Consider the following 18,273-nt stretch of genomic DNA (forward strand, 5'->3'; position numbering starts at 1 on the left):
TGCTGCTGCATACTGGGAAAGTGTCTTTGTGCTGTGGTTTGTAGGCGTTGTAGAGAATGGTTACAGGTGTTGGTTTATCCATTACGCTCTGCCCAGTAGTGAAACGCTACACACACCCTTTGCTCCAGATTGCACTTCTATGGCAGCACAAGTTAAATAAATAGATACCACATGAATTTACAAAACAAAAACCTAATGAGAATTTCAATATCATGCACCACAAATAGTGTAAATGAGGTGAAAGGAAGCAATATATGTATTTTCCTTTTTATTGTAGTATGCACTGTAATGCTTAGGCACGTTGCATGGGAGACTACGCCTAAAACTCTTGGGCTCAGTCTAGAGATTAATTTCTCTTGAAATACCTGTCTAGGAGAGGTCTCTCAAACCATAAGAATCTATTCATGAAATTAGACAGATTTACATCTACAAAAAAAAGTGTGTAAGAGGTGGACAACCCTTGTATCAGACTGGCAACATAACATTGCTTTTTCCTGCTTCAAGAAGGCGGACTGGAGTTTTACAGGAAAATAGAAACATTATAAATTACATAGAATTAGCTTTCATAATCACTACCTATGTACAAACCAGTTGTAGACAAAAAAACAAAACAAAAAAAACAAAAAACAAGCTGGTTTTGAACTTGTATATAAAAATAATTCACAGATCGGCACAGAAAGAGCTGACATGCAAATTTAAAATGGATCTGTATATTAAAAAGTACAAAATTTACGATAAAATGCCTGCCCCGTTGTCCCCAAAAAGGGCAAGCATTTTATTTTAGACTTAAAAGAAAAAAAAAATCCTAAGTGTGCATTAAAATAAACTTCTAAATGGGTAAAACTTTGCAGGCGAGCAATCTTATTAAGATTGTCACCTGTCAATGAAACAAGACCAAAGAGTGTATGGCTTTACATTAACAATATGCCAGAACTGTAGTAATAAATACTTAAATCTCTACTAATAGACATTTGATTTGAATTGCAACAGACATGAGAAACTTGCTGCAAATTAGGAACACTGGAACAAAAATATCAATGTCTGAATTACTTTTGGTAACCTAAATACAATTAGAACATTTACAGGAAGATTTTTATCAAAGAATAGTTCTGTTTAAAAGAAAAAAAAAAAAAAAGGACTATTGTACAAAGTGGAAAAATGCATGAACTGGTAAATACTTTGGTCACACTAATTGTCAAATAGTTATGCTTTTCAAATACATTAGATTTTTTTTGTGTATACACTTTATAAAACCTATTTTTACAACCATTTTAACCATAGTATTACTGAAGTGGTGAGTTCTTATGTCATTGGGCACCAGTTTTGTTTAGAATACAATACAATATAAACATACACAAAAAGTCTTATTTCTCAATGTGCAATATTTTTACACTTTCAAGTCTGTACAACACCTTAAAATCTAAGAAAAATAAAATAAAATGTTGCTGGTCCTGATCCCTTGCAAAGTTAGTGCAGCAGTGACTGGCATCAACGAACTTTTGCCCGAATCCTCAAGTAACACCACTTAAAAAAAATCCCAAATGGATATCAGTTTGCAATCTTCAACTAGCAGTAGGCATCACACATCATACTGGGCCATTTGTTGAAGCTCCATCCAAAACAATCTGCTCAGACGTTCTAAGTAAAGAAAAAAACATTTGTGGGGTTATGGTGGGCTTGTATAGGACAAATATAATTGCACACAGTTAACCAGCGAACAAAAACTCAAAAACACTAAATCCATTGGTTGACTGATTTTGTCGTAGAACTGGCTTTTTTTTCTAAAACAAACTACCAATCTTCATGAAACTCAACTGAAGGCAAATTTAAAAAATGTAAAACACTTGGCTTACGTGAGCATAGGAGCCCCAGAGAATGCTCATGACAACTTCCCAAAAGTGGACTTTAAGATCAATTCTTGCAAAATACTGAACCTTCAACCCCGCAAAGGACAAGCCATAGACAGAAGCATAGCCTTCTGTAATGGTTCGACTACTTGGCGAGTCTTTCTAAGAACGCGCAGATTTATGAAAAACCAGAATCAGCCCATGAGCACATAAGCTTGCCTTAAATGAGGACCATCATTATATTGTTCCTCATTAATCCCAATGAGCCAGAAGCAGAACTGGACACAAATCCACAAGTACCAGTCATGTTGCAGGAAGAGTTTGGTCTTCACACAAGATCAAAAAAAAATAAAAAACCTTTAAAATACACAGATGGCTACAAGGACATGGCACAATTAAAGGATGAAAACAGAAGAAAAAAGCAATACTCACCCAAGGTCCACAACAAAATACAAGAGAGCACATTGTAGGACCCAATAATGATTATGGTAGTAAAAGTCATCCCACCACAGTTAAAAGAAATGCTGGGCCCAGCAGTTTTGTATTTTCTCCAATAATTACATTTCAGGTTAGCAAATCAGGAGACTGGCATAAAAGCTACTGGACATCCTTAAATCTACGGTCCAACAATTCTTAGGAGCAGTGTTAGTCTGCTGCCAGTACATGACAGGTACAATGCTATTAATACGCAATGTCTTCTCAGAAAATGGAAAACTTTATTAAAGACCTGCAGAGCGGAGTTTTGTAGAAACTATAGGACTACCACTACAGTTTAAAGATTTTTAAGATTCCATATAACAAAACAGTGTTTTGGTGACCAACACTAATTTATTAGACAAGATGGTAAAAAGATGCTCAGGACTAGAGATCCACAACCAGTTAATTGCAAAGACTATAGGACACAACAGGATAGACCAGGGTTAAAACATAAAATAAAGCTTGGGCTGCTTAAAAGCAGCCCCACTGTGTAAACTGTGATCCAGCTCCTGCCGGACACCAACGACAAACTGAATTGCCTCAGGCTGCGGGCGGAATATAGAGAGAAAGGACCATAGCATCCTGGGACAGAAAAGCTTTAACTGTAGGTGTCCAGTCCTCCTAACCACCGCCTATACCCCATTGTCTCCTATGTGGAGCCCTATGGACCCTGAAGAAAAAATGATTTTCCAGTGCTGGAAGAGGGCAAGATACAAAACTTTTACTTTAAATGAATCGCAACTGATACTATACTGTGATTAGACTTAACCTTAACTCACCCATAGAGGGAGAGGTCAAAGTAATTATCACAGCTATTATACAATTCGGTAACACCTTAGAACCACTAATAGATGTATATCCTCCATTATTGAATTAAATCATGTATGTTCAAATAACAAATTTATAAATAAATGAGTGCACCCCTGAGTTTATTGAAGGCAGGATGGAGGAGGTCCACACCAGTCACTGGACTTAAGGATTACCAGTAAATAACTGCTCATCGGCCATATAATTTGAGCAAGGGGACCAGAGTATCTATTTGTCCGTATTGGGGAGGAAGAGCGATGGGATAGAGGTGAAATGTAAACCGTAACCTACTTACTTCTGTTCTTGGCTGCTACTGTTTGGCTGTAAAACTGGGGGATTTTCCATAGAAGAATCGCAGTTTTCCACAACATATTTACAGGCTGACTCATTCGAGGTAGACAATTTCCCTTCCTCACTGCAAAGAAAACAGACATTAAAAGACAGTAAATCAAAAAGCCGTGCACAATTTAATATTAAAGACGCAATAATGAATTCATGCAATGGGTGCCAATGGTAGGATTGGGAATGAGAACAGTTACACACATTCTGTACATTGCATCATGTGCACACAAAAAAAAAAAAAAAAAAAAAAAAAAGAAAAGGAAATTTCGGCATACAGGGAAATGTACGGAAAACCTGTACAGAAGAGATCCTTAAGTTTAAAGATACATACCAATAGGATTTCAACACTCTGAAGCCATTAGTGCGCAATGGAGAGGGAAAGGAGGAGAAGCAGGCATAAAAAGAATGCTACTTAAAAGTTGTATTGTGTGGTGTGGACAGAGCTGCATAAATAAAAGACATTCAATAGTGGAGTAAACTATAGTTGCTAACCAACAAGCTCTAAAAATAATCAAATCTGAGTATACAGCTAATTTTTTGATTCAATGACGCACAGGGCAGCAGAATGCATAAAATACAAAGACAAGTATTAAATAAGCAAACGCCACAACATTTTTTTTTTTTTTATTAACTAGTACTTATCTAGAACTATGGGTGTACTCTAGGGGGTATATTTACTAAAGTGTGTGGTTTTAGAAGTGGATTTGTTGCCCATAGCAACCAGATTATCTCACTTATCTAGCACCTTTTAGAAGATAATAGCTAGTATCTGACTTGTTGAACTGTGCAACATCTCCACTTCTAAAAACCTGCACATTAGTAAATATACCCCTAGGCCAAAGAGCTACACAGTTCAAGTCTGCTAATCCTCAGCAGCACTAATGACCCCAGAGACCGCCCCACAAACTCTGAATAGGGAGATGTACCAAGCCTTGGAGAGCGTGATAAAGTGGAGCAGTTGTCCAAAGCAGTCATTTCATAGACCGTGCTAGATAAATGACAGAAGCAGATTGGTTACTTTGGGTAACTTCTTTACTTTCGCCCCGATCAAAAGGATTGATACATCACCTCCACAGGGAGAACATTAGTATTCAAATCATTAACTTGTAAATATAACTCCTATGGTTACTTCATGTGTGCAACTTGAAACCCAGTAAAGTCACCAACAACCATATGGCAGTGAGGAGACAAACGTCTCTATGCATCTACATCTGGAATTTATGTAAACTTCACCCCTTTGGCATTATTTCACATTTTGTTTTCTTACATCATAGAATGAAATGGATTCAGAAATTCTTCACAATAGCCAAAGTACTCCAATGCCAAATACAAAAGTCAAACCCTTAACTACAAACAAATGCTTATAATAGTAAACAAACTATGGCGTTAACAATAGGAGCCCATAGTATGAAAGTGTTTCACAGGCTGGTGTGTTTAATTTGATCACCATTGAGAGAAAAGCACATCACTGTTGGGAGGGGCGAGCCACACACGGTACATGTTGGTGTCTCAGCATGCTTTCTAATAAACTAGGGAAGATTTCCAGTAGAGTATCAGGATATGGTCAGTTTACCTTTTTGGCCCTTATTCTGCTTCACTCTTTCAGAGGCTAGAAAAGCTATCAACAGAGGAAGAAATAGACAGCAAGATAGAAGATCTGAGGAAAACCTGCTGCGGACAGTAAGACCTAGGGCTTGGGAGAAAATTTATATTAACCCCTTCGCTGAGGATGACGAGTGGGGCTCGTCCCCCGATAAGGATAACAAGTGGGACTAGTCATCTGCAGTTTTAAAGTCTATGCAAAGTGCCCCCGGGTTACTTGCCTCCTTATCCACCGCCACTAATCACCATTGTCTATTTTTTAAACTTTAAAATATTGTTAGAGGGGCTTAAATACTCTTTCCCTCTCTATCACTCCAATCCAGGCTCCTAGAGAGATGAGGGCATCCTTGTTTGAAAGATGAAAGCCCCTCCTCTTTAAAACCATTTGCCCCCATAGATTATTGCCCATCTGGGGCCCATTGCCAACCATGGGTTTTAGAGGGTGCTGGGAGGAGCAGACATTCTAGACCCTATATCCCATTAGCCTAAAAGAAGCCAATCGGATCAATTTAAAACTTAAACCCATAGGAGAAGTGAATACAAAACGGCACTCAAACCTGAGAATGAACAGAAGTCATGAATAATAAAAAAAAAAAAAAAAAAGAAGAAGCACAGTGACGTTCAAATGGACCCCGTAAAAAAATATTTATGTTGAGTATCAAAAATGCCTTTTTCTCTTACATCAATTCTCGGGGACACTGCCTAGCAAGAGGGGTACTGAAAAGCTGCCCCTAGGGAAGGGTACGCTCAGCCAAAACTGTACACAGAACTTCTCCCAAAGTTGGCATCTCTAGCCAAACTCCGTATTTGGTGAATGTATGACCTGAAGACCAGGTGGTTGCGATGCACAAGCACTCAGGAGATGCACCAGGTCATGCTGCCCAAGAGAAGCTTAGAGATCTGGTAGAATGAGCCACAATACTCTCAGAACAGGGACCTGTTCAGAGATGCATTATTGATAAATAGCAATGATCCATCTGCCAAATTGTTTTGTCTCTAGCAAACCTCTTGTGCGCATCATCCATGGCTGTCAGTCTTCCCGCAAAAAAGGCCCGAAACCACATCAAAGAGGGATAAGTTATCTCTACTTGCTGCAGCCAAATTGTGGCATAATGTAGGAATGTCGTCAGAATTCAAAGGAAATCTTTACACTATTTCAGCTGAAAAAAAGGTTCCCAAGTACGCTGTCCTGGTGCAAAACAAAATATATGAGGATCTACATGAGTGTAGCAGTTCAGACAAGTCTGACTGAAGAGATGAAGAATAATAAAATATTATTATTAAGTGTCAAAGGGAGATTTTTGCAATCCTGAAAGAACCAACTTTAGGTCCCACGTCACTTACAGTGACACAAAGCAGTTGAACATTCAAGAATGACGAGACACACCAACTAGACTGCCAAAGGTGTTATTTTCGAACAAATATTATGTACTGACTATTTTTACTTTATTGTTCTGCATTACCATGATTAATGTTGCTCTGCTGATTTTTATACATCTAAGTTTAAACAAAAAAAGCTAATGGAGCTAAAGCTGGGTACACACTATACTATCTATTGTCCGATATATTGTTCGGATGTGGAAATGGATATATCGTACACGTCCTAGTATATGCCCAATCTGTTCATTGAGTTGTCCCATCTGCTTTGCTGCGCGTCAGTTATTACATGCACCACATAACGATACGTTGCGCCGTGTGTACAGTGACAAAGTATCGCTACTTCTCATCAACGGGTCGCAGTCATGTAGGTGTGTTTTCAACTTAAGTCTGGGATGTGCCCATAAAGCAGTATACAGATAAAGTATCGGCACACTAAGTCATCATTTGTCACTTTACGCAGGTGCAGAAAGATGGCTGCCACAGGAGGAGGAGGAGGGATGGCCCAACCAAAGAGATACAGCTTGGCTCCTCAAGGAATACTCCTCACAATGCATCTGCCCAGCACTCTGTTGCAGGGACACTTGTGACAACAGTGAAAACTAGGTGCAGTAAAAGAACTCCGGACCAGGTCCAGTACCTACTGAATGATATACCAGGGACAGTGATATGGGGCACAGCTGGATTCCATGCCAGACCACTTGCTCCCCGGCTTTGTGGCAGGAATTGCAGCCAGTTACGCGGTAGCGTCCGAATCTCTAAACAGCGCAGACAGCACCATGCAGGAAACTGCATAACTAAAGTAAAAATTAGAGTTTTGGTAGACTTTCCTAGATAACTCCTTTTCTTCAATGTCCATAGGGTCCACAGAGATACCATGGGGGTTGGAGACCAGACACCAAACAGTTGAAGCTTCAGCTCCCAGGATGCCTCGGGTCCTCCTCCATATATAACCCACCCTTAGCCATAAGACTTTAGTTTAGTTAACAAGCCTTAAGACAGGAGAAGGAAAGAGTGTTTCTGATGTGAGATTGCTCTTCCTTCTCCTATTACACAAGATGAGGGAATGTGACCGAAAGAAAAAAATTATCCATGCAGCCAGGTGTGTCAGGGTGGGTGCCCTGTGGACCTCCAAGAAAAGGATTTATCTAGGCAAGTCTACCATAACTTTACATTTCTTCAGGGTCCATAGTGATCCACAGGGATACCATGGGGTTGTCCCAAAGCAGTCTTCCTAGGGTGGGGGATGCTCCTGAGCAGAAAGGAGAACTTGTTTCCTAAAGGAAGCATCCTGAGAGGCAAAAGTATAAAAGACATAAAACCTAAGAAAAAAAAGTGTGGACAGTAGACCATGTTGCTGCCTTGCACAATTGTTGAGGCACCACAGCTAAATGCCCACGATGGCCCTACAGACAGTAGCATGTGCCGTCACCGTGCTTGGGACAGGGAGATCAGCCTGTGTGTACACCTGAGAGAGATAGTCATGTGTAGCCATCTCGCCAGAGTCTGCTTATTAGCTGGCCATCCTCGTTTGTTTAAACCATATACTACAAAGAGTATTTGATTTTATAACAGTTTGTGCGCTCCACACAGATACTCAGAGCACGAACTACATTCCAGGGAGGCTTCACCTACAAAAAGATTTGGAACTACAATTTCTTCATTTACATGAAAACTGGACACTACCTTAGGAAGGTAACCCTCCTTTGTACGAAGAACAGCTTTATCCTAGTGAAAAAAAAAAAATGCAGAGCGACAAGAAAGCGCTGCCAAATCAGAGACTCTGCGAGCAGAAGAGAGAAAAGAAAGTGTCTTCGCTGTCAACCACTTCAAATCTACAGAGTCTAGAGGTTCAAATGGGTGAGCTTGTAGTCCCTTAAGAACCAAGAACAAATCCCACGGTGCTACTCGTGGAACAAAAAGGAGGCTGACCTCGCAGAACTCCTTGGATAAAAACCTGGAAATCCTAAAACACCTTCATACTTTGTGGGGAAATCATTGACCAAAAGAATGCCAAAAGGTGCGGGAAGAGGCAGGCTTCAATACCCCAAGCATTGTTTGAATTACAGAATTGGAAAGACCCTTTGTTCTTAGGATGGAAGATTCAAGAGCCACGCCATCAAAGCCAGACGAGGAAAGTCTGGATGCCGGCAGGGGCCCTGCGTTAATCCGTATCCTCTTCCTCTATGGCAGGATCTGCTGTCTATTGACAGATTCTGTAGGTCGGTGAACCAATTACACCTGGGCCAAGCCGGAGGCACCATTACTGTTCCACCCAAGAGTTCTCAGGAAATTCAAGCAGGAAGGCAGAAGGAGATCGGAGGAAATAGATACGCTAGCTTGAAGTCCCATCTTGCTGCCAGTGCATCCACGCAGGTTGCCATGGGTCCCTAGACCTGGATCCATACCCGGGGACCTTGTGGTTGTGAAGTGCCGCCATGAGATCTCTCTGGCAGAACCCATTTGTTTACCAGAAGCTGAAACACTCCCGGATGGAGAGACCACTCTCAGGCATGTATGCCCTGGTGACTTAGGAAGTCTGCTTCCCAATTGAGTACTCCAGGAATGAATATTGCCGAGATAGCCGGAAGAGGACATTCTGCCCAAATCAGAACCCTTGTCACTTCTTTCAGGGCTGCGTAACTTCTTGTGCCTCCATGATGAGAGGTAGGCCACTTGTCACATTGTCGGACTGGATCTGGACCGGCTTGCCCTGGAGCAGGTCCTGTGCCATGACAAGCGCTTTGTGTACTGCTCGCAGTTCCAGAATGTTTATTGGCAGTTGACTTTCCTGATTTATCCATTTTCCCTGAAAGATGTGATCACCCGTCACTAGTCCCCATCCGCAAAGACTGGTGTCTGGTGAGTAGCAACAAATATGGAATCCAGAATGCTTGCCCTTTGTTCAGATGATCCTTTCGCAGCCACCACAGGAGGGAGTGACGAACCTCAGGAGTAAGAAGAATCCTCTGGGACTTTATTAGATTGATCCTCTCCGAGTGGAACGGACAGTATAATCTTTGCAGAGGACTGGAATGCAACGGAGCATACTCTACAGGTTAAGTCAAAGGTGGATACCATTGATCCCAGGACCTGCATTGCTAGCAGAATGGATACCCTTCGCTTTCGAAGCAGCTTGTGTATCCGCATTGATAATGCCACAATCTTGTCCTCTGGCAGAAACACCGCCTGTGGCCAAGAATCCGGAAGTTGTACCATCTTCTGTGTGGAGAAAGTGATTATTTCTTCCAACTGGTAATCCAGCCATGCTTTAGTAAGCAGGCTATAGTCAATTGAAGATGGTTTTATAAAACAACCGGAGTCTGCCATTATCAGAAGGTCATCCAGATATGGAAGAATTCTGACTCCCTGACGCCTGAGCTAGGCAGCCATTATTTTGGTAAATACACGGGGAGCCGTAGATAAGCCACAGGGTAGAGCCTGAAATTGGTAATGCTTCCGAAGGACAATAAACTAACAATTGCTGGTGGGATGGTATAATAGGAACATGCAGATATGCATCCTGATTACCAGGGAAACCATGTAACCCTCTGGCTCCATTGCCAAAATAATTGACCCAAGTTTCCATACGAAACTTGGGTACATGGATAAACCAGTTGAGGGTTTTTAGACATTTAGTATAGGGCGATAAGCCCCATTCGGTTTCTGAACCAGAAATAGATTGGAACAAGAACCCGGTTCCTGTGTTGCAACAGGGAAGGGGACTATTACCCCCTGCCTACAGCAGAGAGTGAATGGTTTCCTGAAAGGTCAAGGCTGCATCTGATAGAGGATCTGTGAAAAAGAAACTTCTGGGGAGGAAGCCTCCAGAAAGTGAGGGCATACCCCTGAGAGACCACTTATTGGACCCAGGCATCTGCTTGACACCAACAATCTGCAAACTGAGGAAGTCTGCCTCCCACCCTGGGATCCCCCAGGAAGAGGCCCACCCCATCAGGCAGAGGGTTTGTGGTCTGGCTTAGAAGCTAGAAGTCTTGCCGGACCAGACCTCTAGTTTTCGCTAAATATCAAGGCGACAAACTAAGACGTCCCTTGCTCATCCCTGAGAACCGAAGGACCAAAAAGAAACCTGCCTAGACTTTATAGTCGCCGTAGATGGCAGACCTGCTGACTTTGAAGCCACCAGAGTAGCTATTTTATCCAAAAGTACTTTTTCATAGAAAGGTAAAACTTCCAGCACCTTCTTTGATCCTGTATCAGCTTTCCAGGATCTTAACCAAAGGGCCCTGCGTGCCACTATTGAAGCTGCTGATGCTTTAGAAGCTAAAATTCCAGCATCTACAGCAGCTTCTCCAAGATAGGAAGCCGCTCCTTTATTTGGGAGATATACATCTGTTCTCTGGTAGTATTTGGTAAAGAATTTTCCAATGTGCCCATCCATTCTTCAACTGCTTTGGCGACCCAGGCTCAAGCCATAGCTGGACGTGTAACAGCTCCAGATGATGAAAAAAATTGTTCCAAGACACGCTTCAAACTTTTTATACGTGGAATCCTTCAGGGAAGATGGCGACAGAATAGGCAATGTAGCATTTCTGATTAAATGCGTCACATGAGCATCCACAGTAGGAGGTACCTCCAGCTTAGTACATACAGAAGCCAGGAAAGGATACAACAATGTTACTCTCTTATTCACATAAAAACATTGGTCAGGGTTACCCCATGCCTCATCCATAAACTCAATCAGCTTTTCAGATTCAGGGAACTCAGTTTTGACCACCTTCCCGTGGTGATTAAACACTGGAGCCTTCTTACTATGAGCTGGTTCATCATCCTGAACGTCTAGGATTGATTTAATCGCCTTCACCAAAGGAGGAACATCCACTGTGGACAGATGGTCCTACTCTCCCGAGCTAGACCCTGGAGAGGAAGCTTGTGCATCATCTAAATCCTCTGATGATGCGTCTGAATCCATATGTTGAGCAGACTGGAACCATATGGTTCTTCCATTTTAATCAGTCTTTTCTAGGATCTATCCTATGAATTTGTTCGATAGTGCTCTCGATGTGTTCGGAGATATGTAAAAGACAATAGCAACATCGTATAATATCGTCAAATTTTTTTCGTCTTTTAAGAAATATAAAACGCACTCACCAATTACCAGTGGGTGATAGACATTGGACACAATTTTCACTGTGGTCCTGCGGTGGTTGCAAAATGCAACGTAGATCTGGATACCTTTGGGTCACTCCAGGTCAGTGTAGATAGATAGGGGGAAACGCATATGACAGGCCTCCATAGTGCAAATCAGTAAACCCAACACAAGGTCCTACAGGGTTACATAGTATACTCACCATTGATGGGGTGTGATGGAAGCATTGGACATTTAGATTTAAAAAAATTTCAGTTTAATATAGAGTTTGATGAGCTTTGTTTTGATATTCAAATCCAAAAGAATTTGCTTATAAAAAGACAGGTAATCAAATTATTTATAATTTATTATTAGTCAATAATGGATGATAAATAACCAGATAAAAATTATTTTCATTAGGAGTAGAGACATTGCAAAAAAGGATTACAATGAAATAACAATTTAGATTAAAAAGATATAAAAATTATCTATGAATAAAAAATAAATTTTAAGAAACAGAATACGTAGTTGAGAAATGAAAAGGTGGAGAGAACCAATGGGTGGTTACCTAAAAGACTACTAAGGCACCTGAGCGTAAGTTAGTTTATCAAATATCGGTCTGCTAGCAGCATTAGATGGTGCCATACTCTGACTAGAATCAACATCCTTCCAGGAAAAAAAAGCATAGGAGGTGCAAATATCGCATGCTGTGGACACCCCATTCAAGGAGGCATAGTGGGAGCAGCCATACGATACACAAATTGCTTCATTACCTGGGACAAAGAGGATATCCAAGAAGGCTCTTGTCCAGGGACAGGTAAGATGGCTCTTTATAATAGACAACATACAAACCATCCTTAATGTCCTGAGTGGACAAATGGGCCATACACTATTTACATCAGATAAACAACCACATACAATGCATATGTAACAAAAATACAATGACTCTAAATCAACTACACAAAGGAATGGTAGGATATAGAGCAATATAGATCTTAAACAAGGGAGAGGTATACAGGGAGAATGTCCCAAACCCTCCTGAGACCAACAGCTACAGGGTGCACTGAGAGTCTCATACACGTGGAGGGTAGGCAGAGCAACCCAGATGCACAAAACCCTTTGTGGGGACTGCGTCTGGGTCAGGGGAGGAGCTGCCGGGGGAGCGGATACCTCCCCACAGCTGCGTTAACCAGCCGGGTACACTGGCCTCACGGCAGCAGAAGCATCTGCTGCCAATCCCAGGCGAGAGACAAGGCCTCGGTGTTGTAGTGTGGATGCAGACAATCCCGGGCCCTGACTGCTGCGGCTTCTGGTGCGTGCGGCACCAGAAACAAGGGCCGCCGCGCGCGACTCCCGTAAGCGAGGAATCTCCTTACCAGACATCCCCGTGTCTCCGGTTGCAGTCCAGATCGCCACATTGCTGCTAGCAAGCTCAGCCCTGACCCACCGAAACCACCAGCCCAGTTAGTTGATGCTGCCCGGCGGAGGTAGATGGAGTCGCATTATCTTCATACAGACGCTGAATACTGCTAACTCAAACATAAGAAATAACATAAAACATAAAATAAAAGCTTAGGATTGCCAGAGCAGTCCTGTTATAAAGATGAGTCTTTATCCTTCCGCACCAAACGAACAACTGAAGTCCTATGGCTAGGGGCTGGGTATATATGGAGGAGGACCCGAGGCATCCCGGGAGCTGAAGCTTTAACTGTTTGGTACCTGGTTTCCAACTATAGTATTCCCCATGGTATCCCTGTGGATCCCTATGGACCCTGAAGAAGAAAGTTAAAAATGAAATTACTCAAAGCTGCTCCAACAACTCCATGGGGAGAAGTAAAACAAATCTGATTTTCTCCTTAAGGGCTGATGGGATGTAGAAGGGAGGGACTACTCGGAAAAACTGCAATTGAGAGCTCTCAATGCCCCCGTGAGGGAGAGAGAGAAAAAAAAAAAAAAGAAAAAAAAAAGAAAAAGAAAGTGTCCTGGTCCTAAGGTGCCTATCCACTAGGAGATTTAAATGAGCGATAACACGATTAAGACATCGTAATCGTGCAATTGCTCAGTAATCGCCTGAAAATCGGACAGTTAAATGTTAAACTACTAGCGATGCGCGTGCCCGCTGGTCGTTTTCAACATCCATCGCCAGAACATGACGCTCAACCTGACGACCGTCGTCAGGTTGCCATGTTCGGGGGATGATTGATGTGCACATATACATTGAACGTCTGAACGTTCAGTGTATGCACTTCACCCCTAGGAGGACGATGGCACGATAAAGATGTCGTAATCGTGCAGTCGTCCCCACATCTACTAGTGGATGGGCACCTTTAGATCAGTCACTAACCCAGAAGAGAATCTGTATAATTAAATGGAGCTTGAGCAAAAGTGCAACAAATGGAACAAAAATACAATGTAATGATGTGCAAAGCTGGTAGAGTCTTTCCCAAAGAGATATACAGCTGTAAATGCAGCTAAACAAAAAAGCTTCTACCAAGCAATAAATCCAGGGATGCCTACTTTAAATTACCATGACAGATGAAACACCTGGAGAGGAAAGAACACTGGTCCATAGTACTAGTTTGCTTTATATTGTGGAATTAAGATTCAAATTTATTTGTGAAATCTTTCCACAGGTGAATAAGTTATAACTATTGTAGCTGAATAATGTTTCTAAAGCCGGGTACACACTAGAAGATATGTCATCCGATCCACCGTATTGGATGACATATCGGCCAATGTGTAGCTGCTATGTTGCTGACTATATTGCCCATTGGACCTGCTCGCGGGAGCGCGCATAGTCAGCAGGGGCCATGCTGCCGAATGCAGCATGCCCCCCACTATTGCACCCGGCATCAGCAAGTGTGTATGCACTTGCCGATGCCGGTACCCGAGCTGGGTACACATCGGCTAATGTGTTTAGAATTTGAATTGTAAAAGAAGCCCCCTCCCCCTTAGAGTTCTTGAATGCTATGAAGCAGACATCTTTAAAAAAGGTCCATTCAGCAAAGTAATGCAAAAGAAAGGTCCATCCCGCAATGTGATGTATAAAGGTCCATCCAGCAAAGGGATATAAAAAGGTGTGTCTTTTTAATATTGCTAAAACTAAGTTTAAAAACACACTATAAGAGCCATGAAAGACTTGAGAACAACATTTACTAAACTGAAGTCCATAGAAAGCAAATGTGAAAACTAAAACTACCAACTGCAGTGAAACAGAAAGAACATACTCAATAGACCAAATAGATCCTACAAACAAGGTTAACATTTATAAAATAATCCCTGCCTAAATAATTAGGACCATAGGACTGAAGGATAGGGAATTTCAACGTGAATACACAATATATTATTTACTTAATGTCCCTTCTGCAGCCATATGTTCTAGCTCACAGCACAGGCAAGGGTGAGAAAATATGCCAGATAAACTCCAGCCATGATATCACCTGCTTGAGGACGGTCTATGGGTTTTGGCATTGACCCAAGAGGCCATTGGGTGAATAACTGGCATACCCACTAATCTAATGCCATATTAGGTGTGCTTTAGACACCACTAAATGTAGGATGACATTTCTGCAGAGACGGTCTGCAAGTGTGTTTTGCTCCACGGTCATAGAATCATTTCTGAAAACGCTTGATAGTGTTGGACTGTCCAGACATAACGTTAAGATGAACAAGCAGTACCTAAATCATAGGTTGCCACGTGGGCACTAAGACTTGGAGCCTCTAGGAGCAGTTTGAACATAGGTCATTTTCCCCAATCCATGGCCACTTAAATAGAGTAGTCAGTCACCTGGCACTGTGTGCAGCATACTACAGCTCACTGGTGGCCCTTCCCCCTCAGCTGCAGGACAGAAACATTGGAGAAAAATCTGTGTATACTACAGCAGAACAATGACCCAAAGCATATAAACAATGATCAATTATTCATAATAAGCAGTTTTAGAGTATTTTTATTGTTTAAGTATTCTGTGGTAAGGGTCCATCTTGCCATCTTGATACCATGATGAGAGGAAATAAAAATAAAAAAAGAGTAAGTATAGTTATAGAGTATTCACCGCTCTAGCATTTCTCAATTTGAATATTTCCTCAGAGGAGGATGGAGAAAGTGTCACCTTGACCTAGGGATGGCCAATCACTGATCCCATATCAATGTTCTGAGAGCACCCATCAGAAGACACCAAGAAGCTCATAGGCTCTCTGTGTCTCCTAGGTCAGCCCCAAACAGTTCCAGGAGAGCGGTGGGTCAGTAAAAGCAGCGGTCATTAAAAGGTTTAGACGGCAAAATCGATCCACCAAATGTATTGTCAGATGCCTAACGGGTGAACGATCGCATTGTATTGCGCTAAAACAAGGAATTGAGGAAAATGTAAGTCAGGAATCAAAGCCTATCCCTACCTTGACCCCCTGCTACACAACAGAATACAGCTGAAAATAACCGAGCTCCACTTTGACTTCACAATGAACAAGCTTGTGACCATGACTTCACAAGGAGGTTTCCTAAATTGTACTGTAATCTATTTTAAAGAGGCATCTCAACATCACCCCTTCTCCAGTGCCATAATCTGCTTAATAGACTAGGCACTTCAGTTTTTACATTGGATTTGTGACAAAACCAACTAGTCCTGTCTGTTCTATGTTTCGCTTCCTCTCCCTCTTCATCCTTTAAGCTGTTCAGTTGAAGTAGCTGGAGAAAAATAAGCCATCAGGATAATAAAAACAAGCTCACCACAGAACAGCTATCAATAGCTTTTCCTGAATATACAAGAAATTGAAGATTATCTGCTAACCTGGATTCCTTGCCTACTCTATGGCAGAATACTCAATGGAATTTAATCCATACCCCACAAACAGCAAGAGTAGGAAAAAATAAAAAAAAGACAAAGGTATATAATATCACACCCTCTTTATTGTGTCTTGTTCTAGTCAACATGTAATGGTGCATACACACGGGACGATTCACTCCCCAAACGAAATAGTCCTGTGGCCCCCAGGCATGAATGTGCTCAGTGTCGTTAACTACACTGAGCACAAACACTGAACGAAATCAAAAATTATTTTGTTCAGTGCCGGGCTCAATCCCTCATCCCCAAACATGTTCAACCTGACAATATCGTCAGGTTGGACGAGAGGTTTGGGCGATGAACGAAAACTACCAACTACAAAAGGGAGAGTGCATTGGTAGTTATCGTTCATCGTTTTGGGGCAGAAACTGGACGATTTTTTGAATGACTGGAAGATAACGATATTGTTAACTACCAATCGTTTAAAATATCGTCCCGTGTGTACGCACCTTAAGACTTCTTAAAAGAAATTAGTTTTTAGAATTTAACCCCTTCGCTGCAGAGGACTTGCCTCCACATATACAGCTAGACTCAATATAAATAACCTTGTCCCCACTGGCTCCAGGCGACCGGTGGAAACTTTCTGCAGCTGCCAGAGCAATCATCGGAAATGCCACCTGTGCGCACCAGTGTTTTAACAAGAAAAGAAAATGATGCATCCATCTCCTGCTAACACCCTGCCATACAACGCAGAGAGATAGGCATACCCTTGTTTGAAATAGGGGAGTCTCCAATGTTGCGCCCACATAAAGGCTAATATCTGGTGGCCACACTAATAGGGGAAGGACACATTATGTCCCATCACCCCCATATTTGCCCACACACACTGAGGCACCTTTTATTAAAAGTGGGGAGTCTCCTCTTTCAAACAATGTGCCCCTTAGTAATTACGCATATTGTCTAGTGATCACCAGACAATAACTGAAAAACAGTACACAATATAATATTTCCCCACAGAAATTATAATAAAGTAAAAAAAAAAAAGTGTGACCTGTTGAGTGTGAAAAGGCGAATGGTATTTTCTGAAAATAAAGTCTTCAGAAAAGCAAAAAGGAATACTTTGCATGGGTACCACATAAAACAAATTGATACTGGTGTTGGAATTTGATAAGCGCAAATGTGAAATAAATGACCTCAGCATAAGGGTGAGAACCATAGAAACTAGATCAGTTCAGTTCATTTTTAATCTCCTCCTCACCAGCATATAAGTTTTTTTTAGTGCAAACTTCACAGCCTGAATATTGGGTCTGAATGATCAGGGATAGCAATTTCAACCGCGTACGCAGATTGGTCGATTGTGCGTACTGCACATGCACGAGTTAGCATTGCGATCTCCTATGCAGATACAAGGTCATCACAGTGAGTGACGTCAGGTCTGCATTTGGGGGTGGTGACAGGGGAGTGGTTGGAGAAAAGCAGAGGTGCCACACCGTTTCAACGCTACTTGCTCGTGCATAAATTAGCCACTGCACTGCGTATGCCAGCTTGTGCACTCACTGCGTGCGACGAGGTTAGCAGTTTCTGAGTAAGGTCATATTGTTGAAATTGTACGTGAGGGGCTGATGTTCCTCAAGGTTCCCGATGCATACGTAGGACTGCAAGGTATTACGGATGTGCAATAGCGGGAGTCTTTATACTAGCTTTGTGATTGCAGTCATTAACATATTCGCAGCATACCACCATGTGTAATCGCAGCTGCGATTACAATAGCAATTTGTAGTGAATCAGGCCCACTGACAGGTAATGTTTAGCAAGTGTATGCAAAACTGCTGTATGATCTTCAATGCAAAGTTCTTCATAGGATGTAGAGTCCATTTGCACTAAAGCTATGGCTGAACCATGGGCAACTTGGTACAGGCTGGTATATCTTCTGAATGAATAAGCTTCCTAAATG

At 41.9% G+C, this 18,273-nt stretch overlaps 1 protein-coding gene across 6 annotated transcripts in view; it reads right to left on the reverse strand.

The window, feature by feature from the left end:
- Positions 1-255: 255 nt before the first annotated feature.
- The window catches only part of PPP6R3 (protein phosphatase 6 regulatory subunit 3), a 143,720-nt gene continuing 125,702 nt past the window's right edge, over positions 256-18,273 (reverse strand). For 4 of the 6 annotated variants that reach the window (XM_088454502.1, XM_088454503.1, XM_088454501.1 and 1 more), the window contains 3 exons: positions 3,805-3,822; positions 3,427-3,546; positions 256-1,638 (listed from right to left, as the gene is read on the reverse strand). In XM_088454502.1, the coding sequence (XP_088310628.1) occupies positions 1,587-1,638; positions 3,427-3,546; positions 3,805-3,822 (190 nt within the window). In that variant the 3' untranslated portion in view covers positions 256-1,586. The remainder of the gene's footprint in view (positions 1,639-3,426; positions 3,547-3,804; positions 3,823-18,273) is intronic. The other 2 variants (XM_088454504.1, XM_088454500.1) reach the window with 1 other exon arrangement.

The sequence above is a fragment of the Taudactylus pleione genome, unplaced genomic scaffold, assembly GCF_031769625.1.
Source record: "Taudactylus pleione unplaced genomic scaffold, aTauple2 ptg000619l, whole genome shotgun sequence".
Classification (NCBI taxonomy): domain Eukaryota; kingdom Metazoa; phylum Chordata; class Amphibia; order Anura; family Myobatrachidae; genus Taudactylus; species Taudactylus pleione.